This window comes from Megascapheus bottae, chromosome 18, assembly GCF_031878675.1.
Source record: "Megascapheus bottae isolate mThoBot1 chromosome 18, mThoBot2.hap1, whole genome shotgun sequence".
NCBI lineage: Eukaryota > Metazoa > Chordata > Mammalia > Rodentia > Geomyidae > Megascapheus > Megascapheus bottae.
In genome coordinates, this window is record NC_143526.1 from 11,759,418 (window position 1) to 11,783,405 (window position 23,988).

At 41.0% G+C, this 23,988-nt stretch overlaps 2 protein-coding genes across 6 annotated transcripts; both read right to left on the minus strand.

Annotated features, from left to right (window-relative positions):
• Positions 1-859: 859 nt before the first annotated feature.
• LOC150050103 (cystatin-13-like) lies at positions 860-7,025 on the minus strand. 5 transcript variants are annotated; one of them, XM_090352759.1, is made up of 4 exons: positions 6,460-7,025; positions 4,496-4,851; positions 2,300-2,413; positions 860-1,078 (listed from the first exon to the last, which is right to left on the minus strand). In XM_090352759.1, exons 2-4 carry the CDS (start codon positions 4,721-4,723, stop codon positions 917-919), a joined length of 504 nt encoding a protein of 167 aa, XP_090208885.1. In that variant the 5' UTR covers positions 4,724-4,851; positions 6,460-7,025; the 3' UTR covers positions 860-916. The 5 variants fall into 5 exon arrangements, with proteins under 5 accessions (XP_090208885.1, XP_090208883.1, XP_090208884.1 ...); XM_090352757.1 differs by having other exon boundaries at positions 6,450-7,025; XM_090352758.1 differs by having other exon boundaries at positions 6,404-7,025.
• Positions 7,026-15,548: 8,523 nt separating this feature from the next.
• On the minus strand, positions 15,549-23,450 carry LOC150050104 (cystatin-8-like). Its single transcript, XM_090352763.1, has 4 exons — positions 23,296-23,450; positions 22,063-22,455; positions 19,564-19,677; positions 15,549-15,720 (listed from the first exon to the last, which is right to left on the minus strand). The coding sequence occupies exons 2-4, from the start codon at positions 22,291-22,293 to the stop codon at positions 15,637-15,639; spliced, it is 429 nt and encodes a 142-aa protein (XP_090208889.1). The 5' UTR covers positions 22,294-22,455; positions 23,296-23,450; the 3' UTR covers positions 15,549-15,636.
• Between the last annotated feature and the right edge of the window lie 538 nt (positions 23,451-23,988).

The window sequence follows — 23,988 nt, forward strand, 5'->3', positions numbered from 1 at the left end:
TGCACGGAGGAGGCCAGCTGCCTTGCTCAGCCTTGTGTATAGCCTTTTGTCAAGAATCACTTGGAAGAGAAAAGGACCGTTAACCATTGCTAACCTGTAGCTATGTGAATAAGGCAACCTGAAGTAGATTCTCCAGAGATATTTTCAGATAATAATAGCAGAGCCAATGTCTGTGTGAATGTCAGAGATGAATTCTGAAACCACGCAGGCAAGCCAAACCCAGATTCCTTATGCATAGGTAGTATGTGTGTGTGTGTGTGTGTGTGTGTGTGTCTGTCTGTCTGTCTGTCTGTCTGTCTGTGTGTGTGCGTGTATGTGTGTGTGTATAGATGGTATATGTGTGTGTGGTAGCTAATCCATGAAACATACATAAAGCTATGAACACACAAACACATGTCTGTGCACATACATACACACAACCTATCTCCAAGCTGCCTTATTCTTGGACATTTTCTGCCTCAATTTAAAACCAAAGCGATCTCCAATTGTCTCATCTGTAGTCCTGACTGAGTTTTGAGGTTAAAATCACTATTCCTAAGTTAGGCATGTAGCTCAGTGGTAGAGCCTTTGCTTAACATTGTTGAAGGATGTGGGTTTCATCTTCAGCACCACCAAAGAAATAAAACAACATTTCTGAGTGATGAGTGGTGTTTTTCCAAGAGTCTTGAGAAGGGAGATCTCTACAGAGATCCATGGAAGGATACCCTCAGTCAGTCAGACCTTCTAAGCATGCTTGAAGCAATTGAGGATACTTTTAAAGGAAGAGCTGTCTGTGGAAGATCTTTTATTCTTGGAAAGTTTTAGGTATAGTATTTGTTTATTGGCAGCAGATTGTCTGTGCTGGGAGAGGAAGTAGCCACTTAGATTAGACAGCCCTATGTTCTAAAGTAACACTACATAAAGCGAAAAAAAAAAGTCACAACAATGAAGCAAATGGACCCATTGTGCTGTTCAAACATCTTGCAAGTATTTTACTTCTTGAAGATGGAAGTGAATGGGTCAGAATGTGCAAGAAGATAATCAGAGATCTTTGCATTTCATCTTCAGCAGACTGAGTTCGAATTTCCAAGGCTTGGATCTAACGATAAAAATGCAAAAAATCTTCTAAAAAATAAAAAATTAACAATAATTAGCTGGGTGAAAGGGAAAGGGGGAAGGTGTGGAGGAATAAGACATTTTCAAGACCCAGGATTTATCTCAGGAGGCCACACAGTGGATAGAATGAGCCTGGCTCAGTCCACAGCCTTTGAACCTTATAGTAGAGGAGCCACCCTCACTCAGCAAGATGGCCCCTTATCAATTCACTGGTTGTGATCTTCAGGAGAGCAAGATCTGAACTCAGGAACCAGTTATTCCTGGAAAATTCCCATCTCCAGCCATACTGATCACTTCCCTGAGCCCACACCAAGGTCCCCAGTGGGTCCCTCCCTGAAGGCAACAAATAAAAAAATAGTACTGGGATCTGCATACTTTGAAGAGAGGGGTCAAAATGTAGACAAAGACCAAGCAAATAAAAGCTTGTAGTTGGATTGCTAAGAGAAGACACAACAATCGGGTCCCAGATTCCTCTCACAGAGGCATGACTTCAGGCTTGTGGTAGAGACGATGCACACTGTTCCCCTCGTCTTTCTGTTATTCAGTTAGAGTGAAAACAAAGTTTTGAAAAATGAAATTGAGCCAGGCACCAGTGGCTCACACCTATAATCTTAGCTAGTCGGCTGAGAACTGTGGATCAATTCAAAGCCAGCCTGGGCAGGAAAGTCTCATCACCAATAAATTATTCAGAAAAAGCTGGAAGTGGTGCTATGACTCAAGTGGTACAGCTCAGGAACAGCAACCAGACCCTGAGTTAAACCCCAGGACTAGTAGAAGAAAGAGAGAGAGAGACAGAGAGAGAGAGACAGAGAGAGACACAGAGACAGAGACAGAGAGAGAGAGAGAGAGGGAGAGAGAGAGAGAGAGAGAGAGAGAGAGAGAGAGAGAGAGAGAGAGAGAGAGAGAGAGAGAGAGGAGAGACAGAGACAAAGAGACAGAGACAGACAGAGAGAAGAGGGGAAGGACGCAAGGAAGGAAGGAAGGAAGGAAGGAAGGAAGGAAGGATGCGTCAAAATACATAGTACACCAACAGTTGAAAAAGGAAAGAGAATAAAGGTCTGTCAATTTAGAGCATATAGACCTTGTCTTGAAGATATCCACACAGATTATTTTGTTTAAAAGGATATCTACACTGTGATTTTGTTTTAAAAAGGTAGCTAAAAAATAAATCAGTCTTACCAGTTTTCTATTGTCTAGTACACACCTTTTGCATTTGAGGATCGTGATGCAATAAGCAGTCTTCATTTTCCCCTGAAATTTTCTTACACATCGTTCTGGCTATGTGGACTTCAAGATAGTACTCCAAACTATCTGTGATCTGCCAATAAGTGATTAATTAAACATCATGAAAGAACATAGCATCCATTTTTCCTCTGGTAGATAAATATACCTTTAATTTCTTAGGGCAAGGCTATATTTTATATTTCCTCACTTTTACGGTTCTTCACCAGAAGTTTTGATATAATTTAAAAGGATTGTCTGTTTCTATGTCTTTCTCATTATGAATTTAATCTTAAAGTATTGGCAACCAATCCCATGATACAATAAGAAAAACAATTTTCAAAGAATTTTTTTTTATTTAGAGGGGGGACGTGAGCTGCTTATGTGTTGGAGCTTGAGAAATAGGAAACATTGTACCATTTCTGCACGTGTAATACATAGAAGGGATATGATCTGTTTCAGAATCAATGTTTCCATAAAAGTTTCCATATTGATTCACTCTAAAACTTTCCATTGTTGGCAGTTTTAGCAGTCTATATCTCATCCCACATAATATAGCCTTCAAATGCCTAGCTTCATGGGGTGAATTGGCTGCAATGAGCCCAGACAGTCTTTCTATCCATGGAGCTCTTCATGGAAAAAGTCACAATATAGGAGGGAACATGGGCTTTGATAATTACTAGAGAATGAAGTTTATTAAACTTGGAGAAGAGAACATGTGCAAGAGAATGACCAAATCAAACTTAACAATTGGTCCCAGAAGAATCAAAGATAAATATGAACACGTAATAAACATTTAGAAGTTCTAGAAAAGTTTCCTGGGCATTGACCAAAATGAGTATAGCAAGCAGAATTCCGAATTTTCCCCAAGTTCTCTATCCCATGATATATCTTCCCTGTAGTCTGGTGGCTTGGCTTTACCTTCTGAAGGGTTTAAATTCAGAGATGGAAGATAGGCAGAAATTTATATACCCTTGAGTTTAGCAATCTACTTCTAGATTTCTATTCAACTTCACAGATATGTATTCTTGTCATTATTATTAATTATTATTTTTTGCCAGTTATGGGCCTTGAACTCAGGGCCTGAGCACTGTCCTTGGCGCTTTTCAAGGCTAGAGCTGTACCACTTGAACTATAGCACCACTTCCAGCTTTTTCTTTGTATGTGGTTCTGAGGAATCAAACCCAGGTCTTTGTGCATGCTAGGCAAGCACTCTACCACTAGGCCAAACTCCCAGCCCTTGTCATTATTTATGTGGACAATGGCATATTTGTCCCAAAGTTGGCCCATCAACTTTCTGCGCAGCTTAATCTCTACATTTTATGTGACTATAACCAATTTTAAGTTATTTTAATGGTTATTTTATGTTTCATCTCCATTTCTGAATTAATAAAGAATGAACTAGAATGAATTTTCATTCAAAAACCTTTAAGGTTAACACATTCTGGCTGGTGCTATCTTTTACCCATGGTTGCCATGCCTAGTTTGCAATTAGTATGCCAACTTCTCTAGCTGAGAACTGGGAATAGAAGAACAAATACCAGATGGGCATCAGTAGCTCATGCTTGTAATCACAGCTTCTCAAAAGACTGAAACCTGAGAATTGTGATTCGAAGACCGTGAGGCTCTTATCTCTAACTACCAAAAAGGTGGCAGTGAAACTATGGCTCCAATGGTAAAGTACTAGCCTTGAGCAAAGATGCTCAGGGAGAGTGCTCAAGCCCTAAGTTCAAGCCCCAGGGCCAACACAGACACACACAGACACAGACACAGACACACACACACACACACACACACACACACACACACACACACACACACACACACACAAATGAACAAATACTGCCTGGAGAAGGCCCAGGCAATTAAGGCAGCTCAAACCTACTATCCTCGCTACTACTACTTGGGAGACAGAGCTGAAGTGGGTCAAAGTTTAAAACCGACTCAATCCCAAAACACAAACCAGTGAGACCCTCATCTCATTTAATAGGCTTGGCAATTAGTATGGTGCATAGGTGGGATACATAGGAAAATCAAAGTCCCTAATCAAGCCCCTAGCAAAAATAGAAAAGAGAGCAAAGGGATGATCCATGTGGCCAAGCATCTGCCTGGTGAGGCACAAGGCCTTGAGCTTAAACCCAAGTACTAATGAAAATGCAGCATCAAATACTCCACTGACCTGCTCCTGGGATTTCAGGATCGTTATCACTTTGAAGTTGTACTCATCCCTGCTGGCCTTGTTGTACTCTTTCATGGCATGCCAGAGTGCTTGCTGCACATAGACATAGCTTTTAGGGATGTCTTGGAATGGTCTTATCACCTTCGGTGAGCCCCAGGCCTGGACTTTCCTGGATATGAGGGCCAGTATAACCATCAGGAGCAGCAGGGCATGGTACAGTCTGGTCATAGCCTCTCAGCCATGTGGCACCCACCAAGCTGGGTCAATGCTGGAATAAATGTAGTCTAGGAAGCCTTTGCTGCTCTGCAGGTGCTCAGGATTCCTTCCCCACACTCGTTTTTTGTTATTGCTGTGGGCTGAAAGAAAGGAACTGCTATTGCCATCATTGTGACTCTATGATAATATAATAAATATTTGATCTTTATGCTCAGTTTCAGACATACAAAACTAAAACTCTTGAGAGTTCCCCAATGAGAAGGTGAAATAGGAGAATCTTATTTGTTATCCCTTTTCCTCCAGATCTAGCTTCATACTGAGGAAGAAGCTTTGATTGGCTCCTAGAAAATATCTGAATGGAACCCGTAGCTAGAAGAACCAACCTGTGGAATTTGAGGGTTAGAGATTTCAGCCCCACCCTTGAACTTGAGGGGCCAGAGATTGAGTTAATCTTAAGTGGTTGACAATTTCACTCATCATACCTACTTATTGGAGACTTTGTTGAATACATATATGCATGTGTGTACATACATATATTAGAGATATAAGAATAATTTATGAAACCTAAGGGGAATGTAGATTATATCTAAGTTGGACAGAGAACATGAAGGCAAAACTAAGAGACACCTGACCTCCTCAGGCACTAAGTATAAATGTGATCCATACATGTAGAATATTCATGAGATCTTAAGTAGATTACACTCTAGTAACACCATCCTGGCCCTGGGTATGCAAATGAATTATTCTGCTGTGCAAAAACGTTATCTAGGTGCAGAGTTGGGCCTAGTATACGTAAATCTGTCCCATAAATTAGTCTATATGCATAGCAGCCCCCCCATCAGTGGTTTCCCTGGTGTCATTTACTCATAATAGTACTAGGGTGTACTAGTAATAGGGTGGGGAGAGGGAAAGGGGAAGAGAAACATGGGAGGGGCAACAATGTTCAACAAGATATGTACTCACTACCTTCCTGTAACTGTAACCCCTTTGTACATTACCCTGACAATAAAATTAAATTTTAAAAAATAGTCCAAAATACTAATATATTATTATACAACATACAATTATTAAATATATAATCCAATCATTACATATTAAATATATAATTGGTAAATCTATAAATACTATTAAATGGAAAATTCCAGAAACAATTTATAAACAAATAATTTTATTACATCCTATTGTTAGAATTGTTCATTACCTATTGTTGCTCTCTTCCCATGTCTAAATTTAAATTTAAATTTAATTTCATCATGTATGTGTATAGGAAAAAATAACATAGTATATATAAGCTTGAGTACTCCCCCAAATTCAGGTACCCACATAAAGTCTGGGCACACATCCTCTATGGATCAGAGGGATTACTACATTGACAAGCACCTTCTGCCTCCTGGATCTCCACTGAGGTCCCTGTTATCTCACTATCTGTAAGGAGCAGATACAGTAGACGCCCATGTAACCTGGGGTCCAAGCACCATGATCTCTCCACCTCTGCCCCTTGGCCCATACCACTAGTGTGGTAGCCTGATCCAACTCACTGCCCTATTTCCTGCTCCATGTTTTATACTGGTCTGTTAAAGAGAGATTTGATCAGCAAACTCTGATTGGTATGTCTTTCCACTGCCTGACCTCTGAATTGCTTCTCGGGAAGCTACTTGGAAGCTACTATGCAAAAGTATACCATAGACCTACGTCTGAAGCAATCTTTTAAAGTCCTGGCTGTTGGGCCTTAAGTTACCTGCCCTCACCCACAGGTGGTATCTTGGTTGTCTTGAGGCCTAGAATTGATTGGCCTCTGTCCCCCACCGGACTCTGTCACCAGCACACTCCGTTCACGTTCAGCTCAAGGCTGGAAATCTAGAGATGCCTGAGCTGTAGGGCACTTTTGCCCTCTGGCTCCACTCCTTTGTCAGGTGGCCACACCTACAGCCCCTTTATGAGGTCAGCTCTCCTATGCTGCTCAACTGAGGGTACTTCTCACAAGTACCACTCAAGCTTCAGGAGGCAACACTTGAATGTCCAAGAGCCCAGAATTTTACACTTTAGTATGTATCCTTCCAAGAAAAAATACAGCTCAGCACACAAAGAGCATGTCATATTAAAGATAAAAATCCCAAAAGAGGTCAGACCTGATGCTTATACTTTTAAATGTTTGAAACAAGGATTTCATAGCACTTTCTAATAAGTACATAACACAAAGCTCATAGAAACAATAAAACTGACTACACATTTTGCATCAGCACATACACACAGACACACATATATCTACAGAAGGAAGCACAGTTTACATTATTGGAAAAGATCAACCAAAGGATTAAATTCCTTCTTAGGAACAAAAAAGAAAAACAATTTTCTTAAGTTCCTAGCTTACAAACAGTAGAAAATATACTCAAAAGAAATCCATTTCTTGATCACACATCAGTTGTTTGAAGACAAATGGCCTGGATTGAGTCCTTTCTCACTGTGCCCATCGATTTCCCTTTTGATACTACAAAACTGCAACATCTGTATTGGCCCCATTGTCACTATGATCCAGAGAATGAATCTGTGACACAGAAGGGAAAAATATCGAAGACAAAGATAGGCAGAGCTCCTACTAGATAGGAGGGAGTCTCGAGAGAGGACCTTGCCTGGGGTATCTATATGTAGGGGTTAATAATGTGCCTCTAGAAGAAAGCTATGTTTCTCTCAAGACCATGGGCCACAGCAGTTCCCAGACCCAATCAGAGACTCCACCTAGCCTGTAGGAGCTCTCCATGTGTCCTTTAGCCTCTCTGACTGGTGCTGGTTCCATATACACCCCTAGGGTTCAATCAGTCCACTGCTCATGTGCAAGTCTTCCAGATGACCATCTGGTAGTCAAGGCCTGCCACATGAGAAGGCTCAAAGCCATAATGATGTGATTTCTAGAGGCCTACATGTGGGACTGCTCAAGGCCATGGGGAGGGCCTCAGAAATTCTAGAGAGAGGTAGTCTTTTCCAGATCTAGACAACAGGTATTGTGACCCCGCACTTCACAGGACCCCCAGGAGAAGGTGGTACTGATAAGAGGAAAAGCAGGGGTACTATTTGCCAAATGCTGAACCCCAGATCTGAAGGAGGAAAATATCTGTTATCAGCAGGAAGGGTCTTGCAGAGGCCCCGGAGCCTCTTCTGGTTATGGAGGACAAAAGAGAGCCCCCTCGGTTATTCTTTGCAATATCCCATCCCTCTAATACAAGGACACCTCGCCAAGTGTACTTTAGGTACTGTGAGGTCATTAGGAACACAGGAACTGACTGTGTCACCTTCTACTGTTGTGTAGGAAGCTTCATTTTGCTCACAATTGTAGAACTCATCAGAATTCAGGAAGAACTCAGTAAGGAGATTCTCGATGGAGTATCTCCTGGAATATAGTCAGAAAGTGTCAGTACTCACGGGTAGGAAAGTTTTATAATTGTTTTATTGAAATATAATTAACCTTTCTCATGATTCTCCCCTTGGAGTATGCGATTCAATGACTTTTAATGTATTCACAGAGTTTCATTACAGTGTGAGAACATTTTTTCATATATTTTATTGTAATTAATAGAAGGGTTACATGATATTTGCCAGATAGAGAACATTTTATTATACTAAAAGAAACCATATGGTCCTAAGTAATCACTAACCAATTTTCCCATCTACTTTCAGCCCTAGGAAATCACTAGTCTACTTTCTTTTCCTAGAGGTGTGCATATACCGGTCATTTCATGTAAAAGGAATCATTATAATCACCTGTGTCTGGCTTTATTTTATTTATGTGTTTTCAAGGTTTTATCTATGTTGTACCTTGAATTGTTACTTTATTTCTTCTGGTCACCAAATAATAAAATTTGATAGCACATTATTTATTCACCTACCAATTGACAGACCTTGGCATTGTTTCTACTTTTGATTATATAGTAAGTAGGATTGCTATGGTCTAGCTATGGTATGTAAGATTTTTGTAGATACATTTTTATTTCTCATAGAGAAATGGAATAACTCAATGCTGAACTACATGACAAGAGGTACAAGATGTTTTCCCTCAGTAGCTGTTACCATTTTACATGTTCACCAGCAATGCATGAGAACTCCAGTTTCTACACAGCGTTGCCAAGATCTATAACCTATTTTTAATATTATTATAGCCATCTTAGTGGTTAGGAAGTGAGACAAATGATAAGAAGTTGACAAGTGTGTCACAGGAAATTTTAATTTCCATTATATCCAAGAGCTCCTATGTGTCCTTTCTTAAACACGGGGAAATCCAATAGAAAGCTTAGAGGAAAGTAATGGCCACACAACTAAAAGAAAAAAAGAGATAGTCAGGTGCGCATGGCTCATGCCCATTCTCCTAGCTATACAGGAAACAGATCTGAGAATCAAAGTTCAAAGGAAGACTAGGCCAAAAATAATTTATGAGATTTTTATACCCAATTAACCAATATAAAGAAAAGAAAAAAAAACAGAAATGGAGCTGTGTTTCGAGTGGTATAGTATTAACCTTAAGCAAAAAAGCCTAGTGAGAATGTGAAGCTCTGAGTTCAAGAACTATTACCAGCCCAGACAGAAAGCAAGAGGGGAGAGGGAGGGAGGGAGGGAGAGACAGAGAGATGGACAGAGACAAGGACTGGGGCCGGGAGAGATTTAGATGATGTGATCTGAGAATCACAGTTTGAAGCAAGCTCCAGAGGGAAAGTCTGTGAGATACTTGTCTCCAATTAACCACTAGAAAACTAGAAGTGGTGCTGTGGATCAAAGTGGTAGAGACTAGAAGACTAGTCTTGAGTGAAAGAGCCGAGGAACAGTGACTCGGACTTCAAGCCCTACAACCGATAAAGGGAGAAAAAAAGAGGAGAGATGGGGAGGGAGGGAGGGAGGGAGAGAGAGAGAGAGAGACAGAGCGAGAGAGAGAGAGAGAGAGAGAGAGAGAGAGAGAGACAGACAGACAGACAGACAGACAGAGACAGAGACAGACAGAGACAGAGAGACAGAGAGAGACAGAGAGAATCAGAGAGAGAAACAGAGAGAGAAAGACAAAGAGAATGGGAAGGAGGTAGGGGAGGGGAAGGAAGAACTATGAATGTTGCTAATATACAGGTGAAAATTTGCATAACTTTTTGAACACCAAAAATCTATATTAGCAATCAGTGGACAAGTTGATGAATCTCAAGGACAAGTTGATGAATCACCTTTGTGTACTTTAGAAGGGAGGGAATCCAATAATTTTCATAACCATTGATTTAACAAGCTCTGTTAAATATATAAAAGTTACATTTTCATCAGCACAATATTCAGCATCTAGGACTTTATCCCACAGAAATATTTGTCTATCTGTACAAAGTTGGTAAAAATAAATTCATAACATCACCCTGGCAATAAAATCTTTTAAAATAACAAAAACAAAAAAATTGATACAACAAAATTACTAATCATTGAAAGAGTAAGGGAGCAAGAAAAAAACAACACAAGTGTGTATCAATAGTAGACTTACATAAAATATGTAATATTTATAAAATAAAATTAAAATATATGCATTTCCTGAAGTGGAAGAGATCCATACATAGTTGTTATAAATAGGTTGTGAGAAACTTATTAAAAAATCTGGATATGTCAAAAAACAAAGACAGTATTTTGTTAAGCTTAAAGGAAAGCAAATATGGGAGTTCTGAACTATTCACAGGCTTTTACTTGAGGGGAAGGGTTAAATAAGAAATTCACCCTGGTAGTTATGTTCAAATTAGAGGGCCTCTTCCTAAAGAAAAACTGCTTTTATTGAAAAGGTTAATCTGTAATTGGGACTGCATTAACCTGTAGAGCTTCTGTATGGCAAAGGACATAGCTAGAAAGAAAAACAGAAAGCCCACCGAGTGGGAGAACATCTTCACTAGCCATACAACAGACAAGGGCCTCATATCTAAAATATACCAACAGCTCAAGAAAAAGTAAATCTCCCAAAAACAAACCCTCAAAGAAACAACCACCCATTACAAGGTGGCCCAAAGACGTAGAGACTTCTCTGAAGAGGAAGTAAGAATGGCCAATAGACACATGAAGAAATGCTCCACATCTTTGGCCATAAAAGACATGCAAATCAAAACAACTTATAGATTTCACTTCACCCCAGTTAGAATGGCCATTATCAAGAAATCAAATAACAACAGATGCTGATGGGGATGTGGTCAAAGGTAATGCTATTACACTGTTGGTGGGAATGTAAACTTGATCAAGCATTCTGGAAAGCAGTATGAAAATTCCTCAAAAGACTAAACATAGGGGGCGGGAGTTTGGCCTAGTGGTAGAGTGCTTGCCCAGCATGTACAAAGACCCCAGTTTAATTCCTAGGACACCACATACCTAGAAAAATTCCAAAATGGTACTGTGGCTCAAGTGGTAGAGCTCTGGCTTAAGAATGCCCAAGGATAGTGCTCAGGCCCTGAGTTCAAGTCACAAGACTGGCAAAAAAAAAAAGGACAAAATATAGAGCTCCCCGATGCCGCGGAAATACAACTCCTGGGCATTTACCCCAATGTCCAGAAGCAAGGCCATATTAAACCTAAACCATGTCGATTGCAGCATTATTTATCATCACAAAGATACAGAATCAACCCAGATGCCCCTCAGTAGATGAATGGATCAAGAAAATGTGATATTTATATACAATGGAATTATATGCTGCCATCAGAAAGATTGACATTGTATCATTTGTAAAGAAATGGAAAGACTTGGAAAAAAATCATATTAAGTGAAATAAGCCAGACCAAAAGGAACATAGACTCCATGAATTCCCTCATTTGTAACAATTAGTATAAGCCTAGGAATTTTCTAGCAGAGGATCACAGTAGCTCAATAGCTATGTGCATATGACCATATAGGATGATGCTAGGATATGGAAACAAGAAGTTTGTCTTTGTGGTTGTTGTTTTTAATGTACTATGAGAAGTTATTTCTTTTCTCTCTTTTTTCCCTTATGGCTTATCCTATTATTACTGTATCTGATTTTATATACATTTGTTTATTTGAATTAAGGAAAGAAAGGGGAAATACAAAAAGATGAGACAAAGGACAAAAGGTGAACCAATATATCAGCGATAGCCACAAGACAATATGTTGGAAATGAACTTTACAATTTGGGAAGGATTGGAGGAAGGAAACGAATAGAAAAACATGTGAAGGGGTAACAAGCTCAAGAAGTAATGTATCCACTACCTTAAAAATGTAACTATAACCCCTCTATACATCTTTCTGACAATAAATTTTTTAAAAATAAAGAAAATAACAATCGTGCGCAAATGCCTCACATCTGTAATCCTAGTCATTCAGGAGGCTAAGACCTAAGTCTTAGAAAAGTCCATGAGGTTCTTATCCCAATTAACTACCAAAAAACGGAGGAAACACGTCAGTGTGAGATAGGGAACAAAGCCAGGAAGAATAAAATAGTATTGTTACCTCCAGTGAGTGCTTTCATGACACTGGCCCCAGATTCACGTTCAGGGTAACATGGCTGGAAGGCTGTGTGCTCGGCTGGGCTGAGATGGAGGCTGGGAAGCTGCCAAACTCGATCCCTCCCCATCTTCCCCATCTGAGAGCCTTCTATTCTTTGGACAAAAGCTTGGCAGTCTTTGTCCTTGGCCTAGTTGAAAGTTGGAACAATCAGTGTCAGCTTAGAAACAAAACTATGGCCATAGGAGTAATATGTTTCAACTCTTTGGATGGACAGGGTCTACTCTGAAATAATGGGAGGAGGTGAGCACCAGCCAGACTCTATTCCTCCCCACTCAGTTATCTATCCCCAGTACTCTGGTATGACTCCAAATGCAAGTCTCCAAATATACATGTGGCCATAACCAAGCAAAGGGTACTGAAGCAGCTCAGCTCATACCACCTACCACCAATCCCAGAACCCCAGCTGCTATCTCAGAAGTACACAGGGGTGGGGTTCTTTCCTATATAGGAATGCAACTAGATAGTGAGTTAGGAAAGATCTTGAAACCAGAAAATGACAGGGCTGGGATAAAATCTCATATCTATAAATTGTCCAGTGGCTGTATCTTCTGTCTTCAGGTGGGGTTGGGAAGGTCTAAGGCGTAGATAGATCCCACAGAACTTATCTCTGCTTTGGACCTGACTGCCAGATCACCAACCTGATTCCCAGTGTCAGCCAAGGTATGACACTTGTTTGCCATGTGCTCCAACAAGGTAGAGAAAGACAATCGTTAACCAGGACTACTCTGCAGTAGTGAGTGGACACTGTTGCCTGCAAAGGTGTCACACCTGCCTCCCTCCACTCTTCAAATCCTTTGCCTTTTATGGCTCAAGCCAGTCCTATCGCCAAGAGTAACAACCCTGGCTAGAGCTCTTCTGTGCATGTCCTGTGGCAAGTTGCCTCTTTTATCCATTCCACCAGGTTTCTGTTTATAATCCTAGCTACTCAGGAGGCTGAAATCCAAGGATCACAATTGAAAGCCAGCATGGGCAGGAAACTTTATGGGACTCTCATCTTCAATTAATCACAACAAAAGTGGGATGTGGCACTGTGGCTCAAGAGAGAGGGCACTGGCCTTGAGCAAAAAAGAGCCTAGGGATAGCTCTCAGGCCCAGAGTTCTAGGATCATAAAACACACACATACACACACTTATTCCCCTTAGGCATTTTCCAAATGTCAGGTTAGTGATTTCTTTCATTGCAGTCACAGAAAAGTAAGGTACATAGAACATAGCAGGAGGCCAGAGATAGAATAGCTCCTGCCACTGAGCTGTGGGTTGTCCCTAAATTTAGCTCTATTATAGCAGGACCTGTCCAACTTCCATCAGAGATGCTGAGACGGTAACTGGAGGGCCATACCTTGTCCTTGGGGTCACTTCCACAGGGGCAGCCCTAGGTCCCCAAGTCCTAGTAACCATAGCTCTTATCTAGACACGACCAATGTATCTGATGTGTACAAATGTACCATGTATGTAGAAAGGGAAAGTCACTCCCTCAGGGGCTTATGCAGGCCCATGTATTGCTTCTAACTCCACCCAGCCACTCAGCAGCAGAAAGTCCTGGTGCTTAACCCAAGTATGGGTTGTTATGTGGGCAAGGCCCTATGCCTTTCCATTTTGTAGCCTATCCTTTTCCTCGGACATAGGAAACTCTTCATTGTCTAACAAGTCAGAAAGTAAAATCTGGCTCATGTGTGTACACTGGAAATACATTTGGCCCACTCAATTATCCCAACACTATGTTTAAAGGACAGAGCCCAACATGGAGCCCCAACACCAAAAAAAGTAAAAATAGAGCCTGGTGCCAGTGGCTTAGGAAGCTACTCAGGAGGCTGAGTATATCTGAGAATATATCTGAGGATATCTGAGGATATTTGAGGATATCTGAGGATCACGGTTCTAAGCCAGCCTGGGCAGGAAAGTCCATGAGACTTTTGCTTCCAATTAATCATCAGAAAAACAGAAGTGACACTGTGGCATAAAATGGAGAGCACTGGTCTTGAGCTAAAGAGCTCAGGGACAGTGCCGAGGCCCAGAGTGCTCTGAGGCCCATGACTGACCAAAAGAAAAAAAAAGTAAAATAAATTTAAAAAATAAGCCAGAAAAGCCAGACACTGGTGGTTCACACCTGTAATCTTAGATACTCAAGAGGCTGAGATCTGAGGATCATGGTTCAAAGTCAGCCCAAAAAGGAAGCTTCACGAGACTCTTGTCTCCAATTAACCACCAGAAAACCAGAAGTGACACTGTGGCTTTAAGTGGGAGAGTGATAGATCGAACAAAAAAAAGACCTCAGGGACATTGCCCAGGCCCAGAGTTCAAGCCCTGTGACCACCACCACCACCACAACAACAAAAAGTAAAAGATTGTTTTATAAATTGTGGTAAAATACATATTGCATGAATTTATCTTAACCATTTTAAATGGAAAACTCAGATACATCAATTTTACTCACATTATACAACCTAGCTCCAGAACTGAGTTCTTACAGAACTGAATCTCTCTAGTCATTAAATAAATCCTCATTAGACACACCTATGATAAGTCGCTTTGAAAAATAATTTATTTCTTGCTATTGTCTCTGTTTGCATATTTTTCCTCACTTTCCACCTTCTCAGTCATTCATTTAGTCATTCTCTCATGTAAGCATGCGCGTGTGTGCTTACACACACATACACACACAGATGAACACCGTGGTAATTCAGTTCGCCCTCCTGATGTCATTACTTTCACCATCTTGCTTTCCCCTCCTTTTTTTTTGCCAGTTCTGGGGCTTGAATTCAGGGCCTGAGCACTGTCTTTGGGCTTTCTCAAGGCTAGAGCTCTACTATTTGAGCCACAGCACCATTTCCGGCATTTTTCTATGTATGTGGTACCGAGGAACTGAACGTGGGTCTTTATGCATGCTAGGAGAGCACTAGGCCAAACTCCTGGCCCACCTTATTGCTCTTTAACCATTGTTCCCATGAACAGAAGAAGAAATACAAGTTCCTCCCAAGTCACTGCAATCCTCTGGCCCAGGGGAGGTCCAATCAGAGCTCTCAGATAGCAAGAAACTTCAGGGCCAAGGAAGCATGGGGAGGAAATCTGTTAGCACCCATTGCAGTCAGGCCTGTGCAAGGGATTATTATCCAAACGAAAGAAATTCCCCCTTCCCTCTGCCATGGGAAAATGGAAACATCCCTTACCCTATTCTTTATTTTTAGTTACCAACTTAACCCTGGGGGTGGGTCCTTGCACTGTTTAAAGGTCAGTGACTATTCTTATTGCCAAGGGAGACCCTATTTTTCATCCTCACATACTATGTTATTAAAACAATTGAGCAGTGGGAAAAAAGACACACATGAGGTAAACACATTGGTGACACTTTTATGCCAGAAGATGCTTTTTATCACAGAGAATAGTTGAACAGTGGTGGATGGGTCTCCAGGTCACAATTAGATGTCAAAACAGTGTTTCCTCAACACATTGAATTCTCCATTCCAGGGAAGTGTTGCTACCAAAAAGCTGCAATGTACACTCTGAAAAAAAGACAGCAACAATGAAAATCAGTAGTATGATGCAACAGAAAGAAATAACAATATCCTGTGGCTAGGTGTCTGCTCAGGGGTGGATGGGACCTCACCCATGAAGGACTGCCCCCAAGGGTCTGAAGAGCTGGAGGCTGAGAATTACCAGTGGCCAGCAATTTTACCAAGGGCTCTCTTCTCCATATTGGCCACAGGTAAACAACAAATGCTAGCACTCCTACCATTCTGATGGTAAGTCACACATAAACTTGGCTTAAGTCTTCTTAATAGTGCCTTCAGCGTAAATAAAAGATTCTCTATTAAACACAGACTATCGTATGCTGTCTTAATGATTAAGTATATTCTTTTGTACTAACCAGTCAGGATAAGATGACTTAGAAGATTCTAGAGCCTAACATATCTTTTGTACCAAAGAGTTCTATCCCTTTAAAAATCCTATTGAAATGACTAAATAGGATGGATGACAGATAGATAGATAGATAGATAGATAGATAGATAGATAGATAGATAGATAGATAGATATAGAGATAGATAGATAGACAGACAGACAGACAGACAGACAGACAGACAGACAGACAGATAGACAGACACACTGACAACTGTATGTCTGACAGAGTGGATATCATTGAGCCACTTCTAGGAACTAAGAGGCAAAAGAGTCAAAAAGAAGAAGATTTGGTCCCTGCTGCTTACTGTTTTTCAGACATATACAATATAAAATATCCAATCAATATTTTTTCCAGTCCTGGGCCTTGAACTCAGGGCCTGTGCACTGTCCTTGTGCTTTCTCAAAGCTAGAGCTCTACCACTTGAGCCACAGCATCACTTCTGGCTTTTTTCTATGTATGTGGTGCTGAGGAATCGAGCCTGGGTCTTCATGCATGCTAGGCAAGCACTAGGTCAAACTCCTGGCCCCCCAAATCAATATTTTTAAAATTTCTTCTTTAAGTAGTTATACAAAAGAGTTGCCATTCAACAGAACAGTTTATGAATATAGGGGCTCTTGGTCAATGTTACCCCTTTTAATGTTCTCACCCATCCATCCCAGCCCATCCCTTCCTTTGCTTTTCTTAATATTTAGATTATGTATTGACTGTGTTGCCATTTTCCAAAAGAACTTACATGTATAGTTAATCTTGATATCTGTCATCCCTTCAATATCTTCATTCCTTTTCCTTATTTTTCTTAATACGTATACAATGTATGCTTGCCTACATTCTATTCCTTTCCCATGTTCATGCTTCTACCCCTCTGCCTTGTGGTAGCTAGAATGTGCCTATGAATCTAGAAGTAAACACACTGTGTGGTTTCCAAGTGATTATAAATTAATTACTGAAGTATAATAGATTCTATTGAGAACACAAAGAGTATAGTTCTTTAGAAAGGTGAAATTGTGTCAGGAACTGGAGTTTTTTTTAAAGAGAAATGATTATAGTTTAATAAAAAGTTAAAACAGAATAAACATATGCCATTTCATACTGTGTATATATGTATATAACAGGTATGCATACACACACATATATATATTCATTATACATATACATGAATGTATATGGTTTCTTCTAGTCTGGTACCAAATTTAAAACATTAAATTTCTCATCGGTAAGCTGAATAGTTATGGGATGATGCACAAGGCTTCTCCGATATTTTTTTTCCCCAACAATATTCTTCCTTGATGGCATCCAACTCTTATGACAACTGCTATTATTAAAACTACACCTGCCCCTGGCCATGTGAAAGACAGCAGTGAATCACAGAGGCCTAGAACTTCAACAGATGTGGAGCAAGGGAAAAGGGGTAGAAAATGGAGGGCCAAATCAGTATTTTTTAAGGCAAACTCCTTTCAGTCTCTCGATGAATTCAGACTGTGTGGAAGGTGAGAGACGGAAAGAAGCCATCTTATTGCATCAGACTATCAAAATTCTGGACCTAAATGTAATAGAAAACGAAGTATAATCTCAACTTATCTAATAAAATAAGGAGGCCACTTTTTCACCTTTTAAGAAGCAGACCCCTTTCATCTGCTGGTGGCTCACGCCTGTAATCCTAACTACTCAGGTGGCTAAGATCTGAGGACTGTGGTTCAAAGTCAGCCCAGACACCAAAGTCCGTGAGACTCTTCAATTAACCACCAGAATATTGGAAGTGGTGCTGTGGCTCAAGTGGTAGAGCACTTAGAGTCATTTGGAAATTTGTCATGAAGGAGATGGAAACACACACACACACACACACACACACACACACACACACACACACAACGCACATACACACACGCATCTCAAAACAAAGTCCAACAAAGCTGCCTGGGCCAAAGTAACCAGGAAATAATATTTCATACCATGTTCATGTATTTGGTATCTTTATCCAGAAAAGATTAAAGCTAAAGATTCACCAGGCAAACTCCTGTGGTTCCTATGGTAGTTGCTATATACTTGTCCCAACTTTCACAAACCTGTGTGGGTGATATGAATGAGAACTAACCACTAACAAATAGTCATAAACCGCCTGTACCACAGGAACAGCCAAAGTCAACCAAATACTAAATGTTAAAAACTGGCTTTATGCTAGTGAATCTATTACTTTAATGATACTAATAAAAGACATTAAGATTATCCAGAATACATGTTAGGCAAACTTGCCCAATTAGGGATTTACTTCCTTAATTTCAGGATCAGCCTGAATGAACAGTCTGGACTTTAGCCAAGGTCAAGATGTATAGACTTAGGGACAGACAAAGTATCTCTTGCTTTTAATTGTAGCTTTAATTATAGGAGGAGAATAGTGGTCCTAGGCTGGCCTCAGGCAAAAGTGAGACTCTATATTAATAAAAAAAAAAGACTGAACCAGAAGTTTGTCCTACTGGTAAGTGTGCTTGTCTAGCATGCACGAAGACCCAGATTGGATTCCTTGGTACCACATACATAGAAAAAGCCAGAAGTGGTGCTGTGGCTCAAGTCTAGTCTTGAGAAAGCCCAAAGATAGTGCTCAGGCCCTGAGTTCAAGCCCTGGGACTGGCAAAAATAAAAGATTCAAAAGTAAAAAAGATTGGGTGTATGGCTCAAATGATAGAGCTCTTATCTAGAGCATTTATCTAGCAAGCTCAAGGCCATCAGTTCACTATTGTACTGCCAATAAAGTAGGACACAGGTTTAAGGCTAAAGGTATCTAGACCAAATAAGCCTTTGACTTGCTATTTCCTGGCATGCATAGTAACCTGAGTTCAGCAAGAATGAACTAAGCCAAAGAGAGTACAAGCCAAGGGCTCTTGGAGTAGCAATCAGCCAATGATAGATGGGAGTCAGATAACCTAATTTCCTTACATGTAAAGTTATCTAACTCTGAGATGAGCTCTGGGCAAAGAGAGGGACATCATCTGGTTCAGACACAGTCTAATTGCCAATAGCTGCTTTGACTTGGAACTGGTGCTAAATTTGTATGAGCAGAGGAGTAAATAAATGGATTTTCTTTTCGCTTACACAGACTTGAGCGTTGTGACTCCACAACAGATGGGTTTTTAGTCTGAGTCCAAAAGGATAGACTTTCTGAGGTCATATGTCAACAAGTCATCTTGCATCAAAAGTCCAGAACCTTGAGATGACTGTGGGGTTGACAGCACCTTTCCCCTGGAGGAGAGTCAGGAAAAGGCCAAACCAAGGCCCTATCTCCTCTACAAGCCACAGTGTTGACATTCTGGGGCTGAGGCTTGGGAGCCATCTAGACCTCTAAAGGAATGTGGGCATCCTCAGGTTTTTCAGTTCACCCAGAAACCTTCATCAACCCACATGAGGCTGGGAAGCCACCAGGACTGTTGCAGATGGTTTGTCTGCCACTTACCTTTTCCCGACTGGGGTTTGTGTCAATGGCACAGATTTCATTATTGTTCAAGGGTTTTCTGCAATTGCTGCGAGAAATTCTAACATCAATTAGATATTCCAAGCGATCTGTGATCTGTGGATTAACAATGGTGCAAATTTATTCAAAAGGTTTTATTTGGCTGGGTGCTGTTGATTTATACCTATAGTCTTACTCAGGAGGCTGAGATCTAAGGATCACAGTTTGAAGCAGGAAAAGTCTGTAAGACACATCTCCAATTAGCCAGTAAAAAGCCAGAAATGGAGTTGTGGCTCAAGTGGAAGGTCATTGGCTTTGAGTAAAATCGCTAAGGGATAATACTCAGGCTTTGAGTTCAAGCCCTAGTATGGACACACCACACACACACACACACACACACACACACACACACACACACACACACACACGCACGCAATGTTTCATTTAATTTTTGCAAGTTTTAACAAACACAAAAATCCCTCTCATTCTGCCTCTCTGTCCTCTTCTCCCAGGCTTAACAAGAAAGATAATAAACGTGACCCACTTCCTGGAGATATTTGCACACTGAGAGACACACACAAGGGCCTCTTGAATGTAAAACCTAATTTCAGTTTGAATCCAAATTCCAGGATTTACCCCCTGCCCTGTGACAGCAAACAAACTCACTGGTCTCACAGAATTCCCAAGGACTCTCTAGCCTTTTTTCGGAGTTTTTAGTGTTCTTAAAAATAAACTAAAAATCTTCACCATGTTCTACAAGGTCCAAGGTAGTGTGGTCTCTGCTCACATCTGCAGACAGCTATCCTTGTACTCTCCAAACCTCATCTCCCTACTGTAGCTGATGCTGTGAGTCCTACCTCTTTCCCCCTAATATTTTTGAATACATACCAGCTCCTGGGGCTCTCCACCTCCAATAGAACCTAAGGGCTCCCAGAACTTCTCCCAATGCAGACGGGAGTAGGTCAATAAACAACTCAGCTTCCTCAGCTGTAATGTAGCCTAACTCCTAGGTAAGTCTTTGTCTTGTTTTGTTTGGTTGGTGCTGGTCCTGAGCTTGCACTCAGGGCCTGTGTGCTGTCCCTGAGCTCTTTTGCTCAAAACTAGTTTTTGATGCATAGCTCCTCTTCCAGCTTTTTGGGTAATAAGAATCTCATGGACTTTCCTGCTCAGGCTGGCTTCAATCTGTGATCATCTGGTCTCAGCCTCCTGAGAACCTAGAACCACTGGTGCCTGACCTAGGTAGTTTTCGTTCATCTCTGCATTCTCCAATGCATTCTCTGCAGTCCCCAGCTTGCCAGGGTAGTCACCTTCTCATTTACTTACCTGACACTGGCCCCTTCTCCTAACCCTGTCTCCTTTGTCCTCTGCCTTTCTGATCCCTTCCTGAATTGGTCTCCCAAGTAAACTACTTGCCTGTGAATTCTACCATTGGGATCTGTTTCTGGGGAAAACCAAAATGAAATGTTTCTCATCACTTCATATGTTACTCCTGCTCTGCCTTAAGGTCTTAAAGTGGTGCTTCTTAATAATGATTATGTACCACGATCCCATTGAAAGTCTTTAATCCCTACTGAGACTTAAGTCTCACCCAAAGGCCTCATTTTCATAGGAATAGTATAGCCTGTATAGTAGGAAATTTGCACACTACTTCTCTAGTCAAACAACATTATCTAAGAAAGCTTCACCCTGACACTCAGCAGTCCCATATACAATGCCACTAGAACAGATGACATAGCTCCACTTCTTGGTTTAGGGGTTTCTCCTTCAACCTAACTTCTGACTATGTACTAAGGACTATGATCCTTATCATTCTCACCGCCCTAGCTATGGCAGCTAGTACAAAAGTGGCTTATGAGAAACTTCCTGAATGCACATACTACTTGAATACCAAAGGAAGTGAACTGTGAAAGAGGCTGGGGACATTATAAGGCCAACATCAATCCCTTTTCCTCATGAAGTCACATTCAAAGATGGATTGCGTACTGTGCCCAGTCAATGAAGGATTTTATATTGCCAATACCATATCTTGGAAGTGCAATACTGGTGAAATACTCTCCCAAGGCATAGGGGATGTGAGTTCTCCCAACAGTGACCTATCCATCAAATACCTCTTTAACTCCATCCTCCTCCAACTTTCAGGATGTAATTACCAGTCACATCACCCAGCTGAGATCACTGCAGTCAACGTCAATCCAATCTTAAGGGCCTTTGACTAAATAGAGTAGTGACTACTATCATATTGAAAACTCCAAGAAGCACTCATGTCCAACAGAATTCATATCAACAATACTTGAGTTGAGCAACTCATGACCATAAAATGATTTATGCAGACTACTTAGAACAACAGTCCAAAGTAGGTGTTTGCCACTGTCGTATATGCACTTAAGCACCATATATTTAATATTAAAGCATGGCAGCCCATTCATTCTCACATGCCCATTCATTCTGAGCTCCACCTGTGCAATCACATGCAAATGTCCCATTCAGAGAGAATCTCTTTACCTGCATCTGGGCATGGGATATCTTGACCACCAGGAAGATGTGCTTGTCCTCACTCTCTTTGTTGTACTCTTGCATGGCAAACCATACACACTGCTTCACATTGGCATTTGAAACGTTGACAGGTTTGAATGACCTCAACACCTTCATCTCATTATTGTCTGCATCTCTGCTGTCTCCCACGGCCACAAGAAGGGTGAGGAGGAACAGGAAGAACCACCAGGATCTGGTCATGGTCCCAGAATCTCGGGAGTCAAGAAACACAAAATGGGATTCTCCTGTCTTCTCAGGGCTGATTCTCGGAAAGGGATGACTGCTGTCGCTGCTGTTGCTGCTGCGATTGAACACAGAGGTTCTCTAAAAGATGGACTGCACTTAGATGGTAACATCAGAGGCCTGTGATGGGAATACACATGCCACAGTAAGCCATAAGGACATTCGAAGAGAATAAGAGGAGAGGGTGGTTTTAAAGGCGAGATGAAGATCGCATGGGACATTTTGAAACAAAACTTTGGTTACATGGATTGATAGTAAAGGTGGCATTTGCCCAAGATAATTAGACGGAGTGGGTGTCTTTGCAGAAGTCTTTCCTTGTAAGACTGGTAGCTTTGGGGAATGCTGCGGTGTGATAGGCAGTCAGGAGGGTTGGGGAGGAACAATGAATAAAAGGAGTGATATTTATCAAGATGCATTGTACCCAGAAACTAAAATGTTGAATCCAAACCCCTTTGTGTGGCTACTTAAGGATGATTACACGTTTTAAAAACAGTTAAAATCCATGGCTGTCTTTCATGAAGTTTTTATCATTAGGATCATGTGCATAAGGTCCCCTCTCTCCCAACCTCCCAACTTTATGAAATTATTTAGTCTCTTTTGGTTAAATCTTGACCAAAAATGATTCTAGTTTGATTCTAAATCAATTGTGTGGTATCACTCACACAATCAACCTATGTGGATTCAAGATCAAGCAGTCAGGGTTACCCTTTACAACAACCCCTCTCCTCATCGTAACACCCTAGTTAGTCTCTTCCACCAGTTTTCCATTCCTTTTATCCCAAGTATAGCTTGTATTTCTAGAAGCAACTCCCTCTGTAGACACTGGTATGTCCTCACCTGGCCCTCTGTCTGCCACCACTCACTCCACTCTGGTTTCTAAAGCTCAATGCTGTAATATGGGACTATGAAAATTGTTCTGTCCCAAGGTTCTTGGCCCCAAATCCACTGTGATTTTCAAACCTGTTCCTCCTGCTTGGTCCCTTCTTCTTTGTGGAACTGGGCTCTAGCTAGCTGTCCTGGATCCCAGGTCTCTCAGTTCACATTTATGACCTGGTCAGGAGATTCTATGTATCCTGATCTCTGGTCCATCTTCATCCCCTGGGCCCAGGAACTGTAAGGAGGCCACACTTTGTGATGTAATCAAGCACCTATGACCTTGCCTTGGGAGTTACCTCTCATCTCTTGACCTCGGATCTTTGGGTCTAAACAGTTAGCAAGCACCGCTACTCAGCCTCACGAATGTCTGTTCTCTGTACTCCACTTGTTTAAGACAACAGTGTCTCTCCTACTGTTCAGGAACTGGGCCATAGATAGAGAACGTGGACATATACCTCTCAAGCTCTCATAGTTCCTGTTCTCTGTGAAAATCCAAACTCAGCATGCAGCAAGTTTCTGGAGAGACAAGAGCTGGACATTTGCTGCAGCCTGCAAAGATGAGGAGTGGAAATGTGCAGTAAATACAAATAAATGTAAGCATATAAAATGCATCATCACACTGTATTTAAGCTTTTTGTCTACTGGCTGTTATTTCGTGGATGTTTTCAGCTGTGGTTATCAGTATGAATACTTTTTGATATATTTGAGGGATTGCACAAAAGATTAGATGAAGAATTGTTGCAGAACCTTTATAGAAACTCATAGTATTTATTGATA

Excerpts from the sequence above, each read along its gene's own strand:
- LOC150050103 (XM_090352759.1), bottom strand. The coding sequence starts at position 4,723 with ATGACCAGACTGTACCATGCCCTGCTGCTCCTGATGGTTATACTGGCC. Across the intron at positions 2,414-4,495 it reads TCCTGAAATCCCAGGAGCAG|ATCACAGATAGTTTGGAGTA; the intron begins GTCAGTGGAGTA and ends ACTTATTGGCAG. Across the intron at positions 1,079-2,299 it reads ACGATCCTCAAATGCAAAAG|ATCCAAGCCTTGGAAATTCG; the intron begins GTGTGTACTAGA and ends TTTTATCGTTAG.
- LOC150050104 (XM_090352763.1), bottom strand. The coding sequence starts at position 22,293 with ATGACCAGATCCTGGTGGTTCTTCCTGTTCCTCCTCACCCTTCTTGTG. Across the intron at positions 19,678-22,062 it reads TATCCCATGCCCAGATGCAG|ATCACAGATCGCTTGGAATA; the intron begins GTAAAGAGATTC and ends GTTAATCCACAG. Across the intron at positions 15,721-19,563 it reads CAAACCCCAGTCGGGAAAAG|AGTGTACATTGCAGCTTTTT; the intron begins GTAAGTGGCAGA and ends TCTTTTTTTCAG.